Source organism: Myotis yumanensis, unplaced genomic scaffold, assembly GCF_028538775.1.
Source record: "Myotis yumanensis isolate MYYU_CA2020_CCGP unplaced genomic scaffold, mMyoYum1.0.hap1 SCAF_2, whole genome shotgun sequence".
Taxonomy (NCBI): domain Eukaryota; kingdom Metazoa; phylum Chordata; class Mammalia; order Chiroptera; family Vespertilionidae; genus Myotis; species Myotis yumanensis.
The window spans coordinates 72,393,870-72,409,577 of record NW_027223753.1 but is presented as its reverse complement, the minus strand read 5'-3'; the positions used below and the strand labels follow the sequence as shown (position 1 = coordinate 72,409,577).

The 15,708-nt window shown below is 48.6% G+C and overlaps 1 protein-coding gene and 1 pseudogene across 1 annotated transcript in view; both read left to right on the top strand.

Moving 5' to 3' along the window:
• The first annotated feature begins 289 nt into the window (after positions 1–289).
• Positions 290–15,708, top strand: part of ABCA4 (ATP binding cassette subfamily A member 4) — a 128,636-nt gene continuing 113,217 nt past the window's right edge. Inside the window, exons 1-4 of the mRNA XM_070405633.1 lie at positions 290–355; positions 8,710–8,803; positions 10,288–10,429; positions 13,672–13,811. Coding sequence (XP_070261734.1) covers positions 290–355; positions 8,710–8,803; positions 10,288–10,429; positions 13,672–13,811 — 442 coding nt within the window. The remainder of the gene's footprint in view (positions 356–8,709; positions 8,804–10,287; positions 10,430–13,671; positions 13,812–15,708) is intronic.
• LOC139004598 (U6 spliceosomal RNA) lies at positions 11,585–11,684 on the top strand (annotated as a pseudogene).

Below are 15,708 nucleotides of genomic sequence, written 5' to 3'. Positions count from 1 at the left end.
CCCCCTCCTTCCCCCCGGCCCCAACTGGCTTAGTGCTCAGCCACTTGTGTCTTTAGGGTTCTCCTTCTCTTCTTAAAAAGGAGCCAGCAGAGTGTCCGCTTGCTTTCCTCAGCAAAGGCTTATGCGACATTAGAAGGGATTATGCTTTGCTGGGGGGAAGTAGCCTTTAATCACCCAGAGAAGGACACAGCCTGAGCCAGGTGCTCTGGCGGCATTTATGCCCATTGCTTCCCAGGGCCTTGGCCATAGACGAGGGCTCTGCGTGATCTGGTCTTCCGTGGTCGCCAGCATGGGCTTCGCGAGGCAGATCCAGCTTCTGCTCTGGAAGAACTGGACCCTGAGGAAAAGGCAAAAGGTTAGGGGTGCGGCGTGTGGTCTGAGTGAGGTGTGGGGCCGGTAAACAGGTGGAGAGCGTGGGGTGGGACAGCGGGCGGGCGGGGAGGGTGAACCGTGGATGGGCTGGTTGCCACTCAGCACCGAAGCAGTGGTCACCCGGCTGGCTGCCCTGCGAGCCTCTCTGACGATGTCCTTCACAGAAAGACGCGCTTCCCTGTCCTAAGGTGGACATTTTCCACCCACAGCCCAGCACGGCTACATCGCAGTCTTCTTTGCCCTCCCTGCCTATGGACCCCTTGCCCATCCGTCCCTCCCCCTGTCCTGGTTTGTAACGTGCCAGTCCAGTCCACACACCCCTGAGCATCCCTGCTGTGCAGTGGGAAGGACCTAAGTCCTGGAGAGCAGGCTCAACAGAAAACAACGCTCTCCCAGAGCTTCCCCGCCCAGAAATACTGAGTCATTGATTCTCCGAGGCGCACTGGGTTTCACATTTGCACGTGCCTGAAATTGGGACGCAGCTCACACTCAAGTGACAGTTAAACCGACACATTTGTTTCTCGCGTAGTGTGCAAAGAACAACAGCACATCTTACAATGACGGTGTCTTGGCTCCAGTGAGATGCAACACTACACACTAACCATCACAGCCGCTCACCCAGCCCTTTCAGCAAGCAGACACCGGCTGCTGGGCCAGGGGCTAGAAGCATAAGTCACAGATTCCACCCGGGACTCACCTCTAGTCCAGCTGGGAAACCCAGAGTATGTTTTGAATATGTAACTCTAGGGAAGCACACACCATGCTACAGGCTTGCAGAGTCATGCCAATGCCAAATGACAAAAAATGACTAAAGGAGCTGAAAGAAGAAGCGGGGGGGCGGGGGGTCGAGGAGTGGGCAGAGCTGAGCTCAGAAGGACTGGAGCCAGGCAAGGAAGGAGGGCAGGGAGGAAAATCTGATGTGGGGAGGAAGAGAATGGATTTGTTTCAAGTCCTGATTCAAGATGGGTTCACGCAGGCAGGACAGGGTTTTCCTGGGTGTTGGAAAGAATGTGAGATAAGGAAGGGGGCCAACTGTGGAACATTAGGAGTGTCTCCATCAGAGAGACTTTACTATAAAAAGATGTTTGCTATGCATACTGCTGATCACTGAGAGGGTAAGAGAGAACCCCAGGGTGCCATGGAGGCAGCAATGGCAAGTTGCAGCTGAGAGAACAAAGGGGAATGAGTGGGACTAAGACTTGGAAACACAGAGCAGAGGTCGGTGGAGCTGAGGCTCAGACCTGTGGGGAAAGGGTGGCCGCGAGGCTGCTGCTGGGGCTCTGTGCCTGCTCTCAGGTCCAGACCCATGAGGAGGAAGCCCTGACTGGCTGGCGGGTTTGGACTGAGGGACAATTGCTTAATAACCAGCACAATAGGGAGTAAGAGACACTCCAACCATGCGCACGGATGGTCCTTTTCTGTGTGATTTAGGCAGGACTCAGGGAGGCAGAAGGGGAAACCAAGTGAGAGCCTGCTTATCTGTGGGAAACGCCCCTGGCAAAGCCGGTGTGACTTTTCAAATCGGTGTTCAAGTCATTAGTTGCCCCTTCCAGGAGCCAAGTGCTAACAGTACTCAGAGACTCAATCCCTTGCTTCTGAGAGTTTCCCCTCTAGAACGAATACAGACAACGTTCAAACAAGACTCATTGTTAAATTCATTCATTTGTTCCTTGAATTAACGAATACTTAACAGTCGTCAGGCACTGTGCTGGGTGCCGGGTGCTGGGTGCACAATGGCAAACAAGAAAATCACAGTCCACAGTCCCTGTCTGCATGGCAGCCTGTGGAACGCCAAGGAAAAGCCAGTGTGCAACTGTTTTCCCTCCTCCCTCTCTCTTTTCAGTAAGAAATTAAGATCCTCACTTAATTTTACTCTCAGTGTGCTCTTTGTGGCCATCCGAAAGTATACCCGGGGACTGTGGCTGCTGGCCTGAAATGATTCCATGCCTGTGGCTAGCATGTTGCTGTTACAGAGATTGTCCCTTTCAAAGACAGGATTTGGCTCAGAGCCCTTCGCAGTCTCTGTTCCCTTTCCCTGGTGTGGTAGGTGTCCTCTCGTCAGGGACTCTGTCTTCTCCACTCCTCTGGGAGGAGCACACTGACAGCCCCTCCAAGGTGAGATGGGCCATCCGGGCTGAAGACCTTGGCTGGGGAATCTCCCAGGATGACCTAGTCTAGGCTGACATTCCTTTGATGCCATCCTGGTGGCCTAGAAATTGAGATCTCTTGTCTGATGTGCCTCCAGCCCTCTTCCCCACTGCTGACACATTCCAGGAATTTACAGATGCCTGGGAAAGATGGAGGCATCCTCCACAGCCCTCTTTATCTCTGTGGCGGGGGGTGGGGTCTGTGGATCCTTCCCTAAGCTTTTGGTTCTTCTGGAAGTTTCTGCCTCCACAGATAGTGACTCTAAGAGAGAGAGAAAAAAAAATGCAACATACTCAGCCCATAACTCAACTCCTAGGTTTTAAGTTTTTAAAACTTCTATGGTTTTGGGTGTTTACTATTATGAGCAAGAGCAAAAACAGATACCAATTTTCCCCATTCCTCTCCTCCCAATCCCTGAGGGCATGAGATAAAAATCTTCAGATATTCCTTCTTCCCTTTTTTTCTTCCTCTGTTAACATTTATCAAGTATTCCTAAGTGCCTGGCACTGTAAAGTCTCCTCAGAGAATCCTCACCTGGAGTCCCCAAAAGACACCCCTGTAACCCCCCATTGGTGAGGTCACTGAGGCTTCTGAGAAGGTTAACGACTGACTGGGGGAGGGGGACCTGGGCCTCCAGGACAGGCAGACGTGGTCGTTACCCCACACTGTCCCCAGGTATCAAACCCTACCTAACAGTCTGGCCATGGAGACCACAAAGATAGGGTGGCCTTCTCATTCTGCCTTCAAACCATGGTAGTTAGGAAAGTGAAAGGGGCCTATTAACCTACTAACAACCACATCAGGACGACAGATGTAAACTGACACTGGGCCTGGAAAACCCTGCACATCCTATATGGCCAGGTGAGGTAGGCGCCACCCCTGCTCTCATGGGATCTGGAGCCAGACACAATTACTAAGCAAGGTAACCTGAGCAACAGAGGAATAGAATAAAGCCCAGGGTGGGAGTTGAGGATGAGTTCTAGGAGCTCAGAGGAGAAACTGGGGTGGGAGCAGGTGAGAGAAGACTTCTCAAAGAACTCACCCCTAGGAGGGTATGTTCAATGACAGATCTCTGCACTGCCTGGGACAATGCACAGCCACCCACATTTGCGATGGGCCAGGCCCCGGCAGGAAGGTTTTACAAAGATCCTTAGGTTTGTCTCTTGTCCCTGAGAACTCACAGCCTGAGGGCCCTTTGGTGGCATTCCCCAGTCCCAGCTTTCATGTCAGAATAGGTAGGATATTTGGGGGAGGCCTGATAGGGGCTGATCCTTTCCAGGACCCCAGACCTGGGCACTGGGTACAGCTATGGCCTTTGGACCCAGGCCAAGCATTAGGCGAGGAGAACCTGTCAGGTACAGGGAAGTCCTGGGTCATATTCATCCGGGCTAACAAACCCATCCGGGCTCTGAGTGCAGAAGGGAGAATCCCCAGCTCATTTCAAGCCTCAGCTACCCACTTTTAGATTGAAAACACGGTGGGAGGGGAAAAAATCTAACTTGCCAAGATTTAAAACAGCAAGCACAACTCTGTCTTCCCTGGGACCCCTCTTCCCCCAAGTAGGTCGAGTGGTAAAGGGAGGGGGAGGGGAAGCAAAAAATACATTCAACAAGGAAATACCAGTTTAGGGGGAAAATTTCCACAGGCCCCTCCTGAGTTTGGCTGGGCTTAATTAAAGCTACAGACATGTTTAAAGGGAGGTGGGGGTAGGCAGAGCTGTTCTGAAAACATGTTTTTAATTATGCTGTGGAATTTCTCCCTAGGGTATGCCCTGCACAGTAGAGCATCAAGGACAAGGATGCCGCTCTGGGGCCAGGGTGCTGAGCAGGACTCTGGGGGAGGGAGAAGAGGTTGTTGTGAGGACCTGCCAGGCAGGAAAAGAATTGCTGGTGGTCTTTTTGCAGGGAGCGAAGTGTGAAAAGCAGTCCCTCCATCCAAAACAAACGCTCACGGAGTTAGAGCAATAACACCGGCCTCTCAACAAATGTTTTCCAAAGATTACCAACCACTACCTAGGCCGGCGGTGCCCAGCCCCAGCTGCACACTGGAATTACCTGACAGTGTTAAAAACAAAACAATAAAACCAAACTGATGTCTCAGGATCGGGGGTGCTGGTGTGATTGACACGGGGCTCGGCCTAAGCTTCCCACATGATTCCAGCACGCAGACGCACCAGAGCTGCAGATCTGGGTCAGCCAAGGGGTCGTGTGAGGGGCAGGGATTATAGGCTGAAAAGAGCAGCCCTAACTCAGAGATTGGGTTAACAGCAACACCTGCAAAACCGCACCTGTCCTAGGGCCAGGCAAGGAATGGAGGAGGAATGGAGAATTCTGATCTGGGCCCCACTGGTGGGAGGACTTTACACTACATGCCTTGCAAAGACCAGGAACTCCATAAACACACAAGTGGGTGAGGGAGTGAGGGAGCGAGGGAGTAAATAAGAGAGTGTGTGACTAACATTGTTTTTTGGTGTGTGTGTGTGTGTGTGTGTGTGTGTGTGTTTGTTAATCCTCACCCAAGGATATTTTTTCCCGTTGATATTTTTAGAGAGAGTGGAAGGGAGGGGGAGAGACAGAGAGACAGAGAAACATTGAAGTGAGAAAGATTGGTTGCCTCCCACATGCACCCGAACCGGCACCAGAGATTGGGCCTGCAACCAAGGCATGTGCCCTCGACCGGAGTTGAACCCAGGACCCTTCAGCTCACAAGCCAGTGTTCTATCCACTGAGCCAAACTGGTCAGGGCATGTGACTGACATTGTGAAGAGGACTGAGATGCATGAGCTTGGGGTTGGGAATTTTATCCGTGGAACAGGCAGGCCAGGCTGGCTGACCCCTCCCCTGGTCCCAGCCCGCTAACATATGGAGCAGTTGGTGGTTAGTTTCTCAGGAGGCCCCATGTTTCCAAACTGGCAAAGGGGCTGTTCTGAACCCAGAAAGGGAGAAAGGGAGGAAACATGAATGTGACTGGAGGCCTAAGAGCTGGCACATAATTTTAATGATATCTCCTGGCTCTTCAGCCTTTACAACCTGCTGTCACCCACAGTGACCCCTGTGGTCCTTGTGAGAAGTGAGTCAATAGTAAATGGCTTGTGTTTATTGAATGTTAGTTACCTGGGGCCAGGATTTGCTTTCCATGTTTCATTTATTTCACCCTCACAACTGCTCTGGAAGGCGGTCCTGGCATCACCTACCAGGTTCCAGATGAGACCCTGAGGCACGGAGAAGTTGAACATCTTACCTCATGTCATACAGCTAATAGGGAGCAGAGCCAGGTATAAACCTCAGTTACTGACATACTCTTAACCCTCAGTGTAAAGTGTAGGACAAAATGGTCCCATTCAATGGATGAGAAAACTGAGACTTGAAAATTAGGCAAGAGCAACAGTGATTCATAACCCAGCTCTTCCCATTCTCAAGCCAGCATCAATGTCTGACACAGTGGGCTCCTCCCAGATAGACTTGCTCCATGGAAAGAGGCTGGCTTGCTTGATAGAAAGCCAAGGTTGCAGGCAGTTGTCTTAAGGAAGAATCTAGTGTGTAGAACCTGAACTGGTTGTCATTTCCTTGGTAAAAATACCAGGAACAACAACTGGTTTAATTGATTGCACCTATTACATCACTATCTTGCCAGACTTGCTCCCCAACCTTACTCAGTGACAAGGAGGACCTAGGATGGAAGGTGTGGAGCCAGTGCAGTTTGTTAAATCTGAAAACCATTGGGGAACTGAGCCTCTGTGTCACCTCCAGCATTCCTGGAGGAGCCTCCCAGACCAGTCTTGACAAAGACTCACTCATTCCGAATTTATTGGGAGCCCATTATGAGCCCAGCACTGTGTTGGGTGCTAGAATCACAGTAGATGAGGATAGACGTGGTCCCTGAACTCAGGAAGCGTACAGTCAGTGAGGGAGCCACATACATGAAAGAGTAGTGACCGTCACACACGATGAATGACAAGACGACGGGAAGTGTGGGCTGCTGTGGGAACAGTTGTGCTGGTCTGGGAAGAGCAGTGTTAACAATGAGATAGGCTCCCTGGGGAAGAGGCTCAGCCCTTCCTCCTTCGATTTGCATACCCGGAAAGAACTGCCACATTCCAATGCTTTCATGTGCGCCTGGGGTCAGTCCCTTTAACGCTGGATGGGAATTGTTCAATATTGGTGTTTTGCCATCTTGTGGGAGAATGTGTAGGGGGAACCCTGAAAAATGAATGCCTTAAGGAAAATCTATTATTCTTTCTTCTTCCCACAATATCTCTGTGTGTGTTTCCTCTAACACAAGCATGTCAAATTCAAAGATTAACACAGGCCAAATAAACAAGGTTTAAGTTTATGTGGGCCACAAAAAATAAAACCAAAATCTTCAATTTTCATAGAAATGTAGGTTTATTTCGATAGAGACATGTTGAATACAAAGGGCTGAAATAAATGAGTAATCATTAACACAAAATAATAGAACATTTTAATAAAAATTAATATTTTTTCTTGACCATTAACTTATGAGACACTGAATAACTGCATAACTTAATAAGCGTAACACAAATAAACCTATTTTTCTTGTTCTCCGAAAGCGAAATATTTCCTGTTGCGCACACCAAACAAGTCAGTTCAAGACTAATGACATAGCAATCGGCTGCTAAAATAGTCGCTGCTAGTATTTATTAGTGGAGAGAAATGGTGGGCCTGCGCATAAGGCGAGTAAGAGAAATGAAGGCAACACGATTATAGTAATCAGTCATTAGCGAACATTGTAGTTCATTATTGATAATTATGTGTAACAGGATATTGTAAAGATTAAGTTACAAAATTTTTATTAAAACATTTCTTACATACCGTTATATTGGCTGGGCCGCAAAAATATTCGGCCCACAGGCTGCGAGTTTGACATGCTTGCTCTAACACATCCTCCCTAGACATATTTTCAGTAAAACATTTTGTAATAAGTTACAACTGTAGAATAACCCAGTGCTCTATACAGTTTTTGCTTCTTTTTCTTCAATGCATTTTCCTTATCAGTTTATGTTATGATTTTGGTAGACCTTACTAGCAGGAAAGGAACAGACACTCATTAGCACCACATATGGTATACACCATTTTGTTGAGAGTGTAAGCACATTTCTTTGGAAAGAACAACAAAGGGTTAAAAATCATGTGAATAGCCCCTACCTCATCTATATATATTTAAGGTTCTATTCTTAGCCTCCTGCTTAAGTTCTTTAAATCTTATGCATTTCCTTCCTAAGGTCTCTGGAATGGGGATGAAGTGGAAGAACTATTACACCAGTTCACATACCCCTTATCTGCTATCCCCCCAAAATCCCACACCTCCAACCTCCACCCTTATATGCAATGCCTCAGAGTGTGGGCTGCAACAACCAACTGGTTCTTTTTCCTTTGGAATCCAGAGTCCTCAAACTCTAAATTGAACATAAATTTAAATCCCAATTTTCAACCAAATGTTGGTGTCAGCAATGTCTTCCTTCCAGCATTGCAAACACCCACAGCAGTATGCCCTGCTTTGTCTCTTTAAGCAACAAGGACCTGGTGAAGGAAAAATGTTGGTAAAACTCAGGTTTCTGTTGACTTTGCTACGGATCACAGTGTTTCACAGAATCGTTTGCACATGCATTCATCCATCAGTGACCACAGATACAAAGTCTAGTGTGTGTTAGAAGGCAGGGCTGTGGGAGGAGCAGGGCCTTGACCCAAAAGACGGGAGGCTGGGTTTTGGTCCTGATGCTATCACTGCTGATGTGACACTGCACTGGTAACCCACCCTCCCTGGGCCTCTGTTTCCTTATTTGCAGGAGAGCTTAAACTGAGATCTTTCCTACCTGCAGCATCAGCGTTACATGTGAGATCTAGTAGGGCCTTACAGAATCAGAATCTGCATTCATGGGCACAGCAGCATCTGGAAAGCCCTGAAGCACATACCTTAATGATCCTTGATGAGAGTCCTGAGCTAATGCAGTTTTCTAAAACAGAGGCAACACGGAGCCCAGGTGGTCTAATATATCATAGTAGAGGTAGTATGGGAGAGGAGATCAAAAAAGGAAGTTCTTTTGGAAATACCCCACAACCAAAGTCCTATTGCATAGACAGGTGCTGAGATGAAGTGCATGTGCTCTGGGTATGTTTCTTATAATCTCCTAGCATCACTGCTCTTTCTCTTTTTGTTTTGTTTATCCAGATTCGCTTTGCGGTGGAACTCATGTGGCCTTTGTCTTTATTTCTGGTCTTGATCTGGTTAAGGAACGTTAACCCACTCTACAGCAAACATGAATGTAAGCATAACAGGGTAACCTTGGTACACCCCAAGGTCCCATCCTTTTGTTTAGAAAGGTCTTGGGGGTTGGGAGGGCCGGATCATAGCTGCTTATAACCTTCTCACGCCTACAACATGGAAAACAGAGATTCAACAGTGTTACCGAAGTAATGCTTTATTCTTACACATTCTATACCAGCCGTGGGCAAACTACAGCCCGGTGGCCGGATCCGGCCTGTTTGAAATGAATAAAACTAAAAAAAAAAAGACCGTACCCTTTTATGTAATGATGTTTACTTTGAATTTATATTAGTTCACACAAACACTCCATCCATGCTTTTGTTCCGGCCCTCCGGTCCAGTTTAAGAACCCATTGTGGCCCTCGAGTCAAAAAGTTTGCCCACCCCTGGTCTATACAGATACTTGTATGTGGTTACTGATGAATGGTTGTTATTTTTTGTTTTTTCTATACCTAAACCCTTACTAGTATTTTTTGTTTTTTCTATACCTAAACCCTTACTAGTATTAGCAGAGCATAGATGAGATCTCTTAAATATTTTGGAGACCAATTTAGGGATATGTTATATATCGTGCTAGAGAAAAATAAGGAAAAGAGATGCTGGAACTATCATGCTTAATTACATGTTAATTATTGGGCTGCAGGGTGTCCTGGGATCTAGGGTGAGCCTGTGAGTGCCTCTGGGAAAACCTTCATCTGGTTTCTGGGCAGGTAACGTGAGACCTCAGAAGTTATGCAAAGCTGCTCCATCTCCTACCTCCTATTATTGCTCTTCACCCTCTCGTTCATGAGTTCTAAGCCCTATAAGCTTCCTGGCCATGAAACTCTTGCTTTTCCATCCCTCTCCTTCTCTGTCCCCCTCCCTTGCTCAATGAGCCTGTAATCTGCAACTTTCTTGACTGCTTGAAGGCAGATGCTCATAAGAAGGAACTGGTGAGTCCTGGCCAGGTAGCTCAGTTAGTTGGAGTGTTGTCTCATACACCAAAAGGTCATGGGTTTGATTCTGGGTAAAGCATATACCTAGGTTTCCGTTTCTATCCCTTCAACTGATTGATGTTTTTCTCTTTAAAATAATAATAATAATAATAATAATAATAATAACATATCCTTGAGTGATACTTTTTTTTAAAGAAAAGAAGGAACTGGTGAACCTCTTCTCCTCAAGTCTCTTTGTGGAGGCCTCTTGAGCCAAAATCCCTTCGCCCTTTCCACCATGAAAGTATGTGCTCCCCTCTGGTCCCTCTCTGGTCCCTTCTGTGCCTCCATTAGAGCATTTGCTTGGTCCCCCAGTGCACTGGCCCTCAAGGGAAGAGACCCTATCCCAGGTACCCAGTGAAGGGCCTGGCATATTGGTTGCTCCTGCTTCTTACATGTTGATGAATGACGGGAAGCACCAGGCTCCTTCCTCAGAGGCCCAGCTCCTAGGGCCTTCATCCCACTTGATCCGGAAGACTAACTTCTTGTCTCCATTTCCTCTCTTAAAGGCCATTTTCCCAACAAGGCAATGCCCTCAGCAGGAATTCTGCCATGGCTTCAGGGAATTTTCTGCAATGTGAACAATCCTTGTTTTAAAAGTCCCACCCCGGGAGAATCTCCTGGAATTGTGTCCAACTATAACAACTCCATGTAAGTGTTGAGATTCCCACCTAATGGGGAGAAGGTTGTACACCTTCCTGTCATACACCGGAGCACGTGTGTACACACAAAGCGTGTAATGCTGAATGAGTGTTTTTGTGGCTTGCTGAATACCTAACCTCATGGGAGCAGGGTGTGTTTCCTCTCTGGAACATTCTATTAGCTGTCAGGATACTTGGGGAGAAAGCTTCAAACTAGGACCACATGACATGATTTCTTGGTTCTTTTATATATTTCCAAGATGTGACCTGAAGTCTGATAGCAGCATCCTGCTAGGCTGTGTCCACTGCCCCAGGCCATCCATTTGTTTGGGTGGAAAAAACTCAGTCTCCCTTCTGTTGCCTTACATCACTCTACCCTGGTCAACCCTGACAGGTCTCTGACTCTTTGAAAGCCTTCTTAGAGCCCTGGCTGGTGTGGCTCAGTTGATTGAGCATCCTCCCATGCACCAAAAGGTTGTTGGAGACCTAGTCAGTTTTGCTCAGTGGATAGAGCATCGGCCTGCAGACCAAAGGGGCCCAGGTTCAATTCTGATCAAGGGCACGTACCTTGGTTGCAGGCTCTTCCCTGGCTGGGCCGTGGTCAGGGCTCGTGCAGGAGGCAAACAATCAATGTTTCTCTCACATCGATGTTTCTCTCTGTCTTTCCCTCTCTCTTCCACTCTCCCTAAAAATCAATGGAAAAATATCCTCAGGTGAGGATTAACAACAACAAAAACAAAAGGTTGCTGGATTGATTCCCAGTCAGGTTACATACCTGAGTTGTGGGTTCGATCCTGGGTCAGGGCACATACAGGAGGCAACCAATCAATATTTCTCTTTCACATTGATGTCTCTCCCTGCCCTTCTCTCTCTAAAATTAATTTAAAAAATATTTTTAAAAAGGAAAACAGCCGAAACCGGTTTGGCTCAGTGGATAGAGCGTCGGCCTGTGGACTGAAGGGTCCCAGGTTCGATTCCGGTCAAGGGCATGTACCTGGGTTGCGGGCACATCCCTAGTGGAAGATGTGCAGGAGGCAGCTGATCGATGTTTCTCTCTCATTGATGTTTCTGACTCTCTATTTCTCTCCCTTCCCCTCTGTAAAAAATCAATAAAATATATTTAAAAAAAAAAAAAGGAAAACAAACAAAAAAGCCTTCTTGGACAGTGCCTGCTTGGGCAGCACATATAATAAAAGCAGAATGATACAGAGGAGATTAGCATGGCCTCTGCACAAGGACAGCACACAAATTTGTGAATTTTTTTTAAAAAAAGCTTTCTTGGACATCAAACGCTAAGGCAAAGGTCAGGAAATATTTTGAGGGTGGCTAAAGTAAGGTTTACAAGCAGGAAAGGGCACATTCCAAATTCTCTGTTGCCGACGCCATCAGTTCTGTTGGGCCACGATAGCTGAGGATCTGGCTGGAGGCGGTAGTTCTTTACCTGTGGGGCTGAAGACCATTCCAAGAAACTGATGAACACTGATGGCCAGCCCCTCTTCCAAGAAAAATGAATACACACACACACACACACACACACACACACGCACACACAACATTACACTGATGTCAGGGGACTTGTGGTTCCCAGGTAATGACTTCTGGTCTGGGGTTGAATTTCAAAACCAATCCCAGAGGAAGAGAGTTCCCTTTGGAGTTCCCTGTCGGAGGTGGGAGGGCATGATGTGAGCATGACCTATAGACAGAGGCTCAGGGATGAGGACAGGGCCGTCCTCCACCCAGTGGGCTGCACTTGGGCTGTAGCTTGTGAAGCTTATAACCGAGAGTCACCAACAAGGGCTTGTTGTAGAGCGGGCTTCAACCACTTGTATAAACACCAAGTCAGATGGAAACTGAGGTAACTGGTTACTCCAGTCTTTCCACTGGATATAATTCCTCCAGGACAAAACTACATTTCAACTAAAAAAGGAAAAAAAAAAAAACATTTAGTAAGTCAGCCTAATGCTTGGAGGTAGCCTTCCCCACTGGGAACCAACTGTGGCTGCCTTTGCCCTACAGTGACAGAGTTGAGTAATATGACAGAATTATGGCCCAGGAGTCTACAATATATAACTGCCCGCCGACTCCTGGATTATGGAAAGGTAGGAGAGAGACACCTGTCTTCCCAGGACAGTCAGGAGGTGATATTTAGCTGGGCTCCCATGGCTGCAAACACTTTTACAATCTATACTTTCAGCTTGAGTCTCTTTGAGGTGCCTGAGAAGAAATGCCTACCCATGTAGGAAGATCCCAGGGGTTGCACCGTGGGATCCGGGGAGCCTTGGAGACATCTCAGTGAGGCTCAATGGAGCTTTGGTGGGGCTAGTACCGACAGTGTCTATAGATTGAAGGGTGAGAGTTGGGGAACGGGGCGTTCAGACTCTAGTTTGTACTCAGCATTTGAACCAGGAAATCTGGGTTTCACATTTCACACATTCATTATAGGTGAAATATTGGCTTATTCAGGGGTCTTTTGAGTAGAAGGCACAGAAACCCCTTTAGACAAGGTTAAGCCCCAGGGGGAAATATATGATTTGGGCACTGGACCTTCTCCCAAAGGCAAGGTGCTGCACACAGGTGTCAGGAGGGGTGGGAGAAGAACCGGAGAGCCGTCAGGAGCTGCTCTGTGCCGTCTGGGCCCACAAGGTCCAGCCTCTTTGCCTCTCTGGGCATCCACCTCATTGCCTCTTTGTGGACCAGTGTCTCCCAGGCTAGTGCTGGTTGTTCAGTTCACAGCACCTTGGTCTGGGCAATCAGAAGAGCATCTTTGAATATCATTTAAATTCCTGGAAACAAATCCGGTTCTCCTGGCTTCATTCTCCTCGCCCAATCAGCCTTGGAGAGGTGCAGCGAGGAACTTGTGGATTAAGTACAGCTGTCAGATCCTCCCCCTACAAACGGCTGGGAGGGCAGGTCTCAGTAAAGCAGGTGGTAGCTGGGAAGAACCACCAGTAACATCTACTAACTTCCTGTTTAAAGCTTCTCTAGACAGAAGACACCTAGAGAACGGGGATGAGAGGTGACCTGTCCCTGCCAAAGTGGGAAGACTGAACAAATTGCTCAGTGCCCCTGTCTGCTATCTGACATGTACAAGGCAATAAAATGTGATTTTCTTTTTACCTTGAACTATTGCAAAGATACATAATGTAGTAGCTAGGTCAAGCAGATACTATCTGTAAAAATCGCACAAGGTGGTATTATTATTATTGTTATGACGCCTATGCCTTTATTGATGAAGCATTGTCTCTCTTCCAGCTTGGCAAGGGTGTATCGTGATTTTCAAGAACTCCTCATGGATGCACCCGAGAGCCAGCACCTTGGCCAGGTTTGGACAGAACTCCGCACCTTATCCCAACTCATGGACACCCTCCGGACTCACCCCGAGAGAACTGCAGGTAATTACGGTGGGCTTCAGTGTTCTCAGCCACCTCTTGCCTCTCACCTCCCTCATACATCAGAGAGACAAAAGATGCAGGAAAGATTTGGTGAGAAATGATACGAGAGGAGGCAGGAGGAAATGGGATCTGCAGTGGTAAGGACTTCTCTTCCCACCAGCCTAGAAGGTAGAAAGTTGGGAAGGCGGGAAAGCAAGGTCTTACTCGAGGTAAGTCCAGAGACAGAAAGGAGCATGCCAGGAGAGCATGGGCTCTGGGGAGCATGAGGCTAGGGTAAGTGCTAGAAGCAGGGGATGAGGGGTTTTCAGAGTAAGGTAAAGGTACAGGACCATTTCCATAGAGTTGTAGAGAGCAAGCTAACCAGGAACGCGTGTGAGCAATGCCAAGTAGCGTTAAGGACTCTGGGAGGTCAGAGAGCATATGTTTATCATGACATAAATATGTACAATCATTTGACTTCTTCCAGTGATATTCAGCACCCCAGGCCCTGAGGCAGAGAAGGTGCAGAGTGTGGGGATACAGAGCCAGGGGCTTGTAGGGGAGCCATAGGAAGTCCAGGAGGCAAGGAGGTTGATGGTGGTGATTGAACTACACATGTGGGCTCCAGGATGCATAAGGCTGGACAAGAGGACCGAAGTGGCAAAACAAGCCAGCGGGGGAAGGGTGGGCAAGGAGCTAGAGGTCTCAGGGGGCTCCCTGGCCCTGTTTAAGGGCCGAGAAAGTGAGTAGGGTTAATGGTTGTGGTTAAAAAATGAAGCACGTGAATTTAGGATTTCAAAGGCAGGTGGGACAGGTGAGAACAAGCCCCCGGGGTACGGCCATGGTGGTTGAAGTGGAGCAGAGGTGAGGGTTTAGTTGGTGAAGAGTTGAATGAAATGTGAGGCCAGGCTGGTGGGTCACATGCTCACTGAGGCTGCGTGGGGAGGAGAGCCTCTCGGAGTCAGGAACAGTGAGGAGAGAGGGTGGAGGAGCTCCCTGGCCTGCGACTCTCCTCCCAGGGAAAAGCAGCTCAACCCCAGTAGCCACTCTGACAGCTCTTCTTCTTAAAGCACAAGTGGGTGTTGTGTAGTTGTCGTGTCTTCAGGAGGCTCCGCTGCAGATGGCCGGAGGGACTGGGCATGGCGACAGCCTGGGCTCCGGCTGAACCATCCCAGGGAGGAGTGAACGAGTGGTGGGGAAGGAGCGAGGCCTTCCAGGACCCCCGGGGGTCACCGCCATCCAGGGGAGAAGAAAAGGCTGCGGATGTGGGGAAGGTTGATCAGGGGGTGGGGCTCGGAAGCAGTTTGGATCTGGGTGATGTCTGCTCCTAGGATGGAGGGCGGGGGGTCGATGACTCTCAGGATGACCTTAGAGGTTGACAGGGATGAGGAAGGGGTCTGCCAAGGGGACTGGAGGGCTGGGTGAACAGCCCCTACTCAGGATTCCAAGCAAGAGAGGTGACGAATAGTGCAGATCAGCCCTGGAGCCTCGCTGTGCAGCTCAGTCAACATTCAGCAGAGGTTTGGGGAGCACCACTGAGCCAGGCGCTGTGCTAGTCCCTGGGGAAGGAGGGTGTCACACCGGCACGGCCCCCTTCCAGGGCAGAAGTGGAAGGACCCAGTGAACAACGGCTCCCTCCCTCCTGTAGAGGGGCGGGCAGGTGGCGCTTCAAGAGCTCAGGGGAGTCAGAGGGGTGAGTTCTCTAAAGAGACTGATGTCCTCCCATCGGCCACCTTCTCCCTTCACTCCCCATTGGGGCAATAAAGGACAGGGCTCTGTTCAGATGGGACTACTTCATTACATTCTAATGGCTTCAAAAAGAGTGAAGTGTATACTTTATGTAGTAAAACCGATTTACAAACACTCCGTCTTTTGCTGCTTTGGTTAGGATTTACTGAGCCGGAGCTCGAAGGACTGC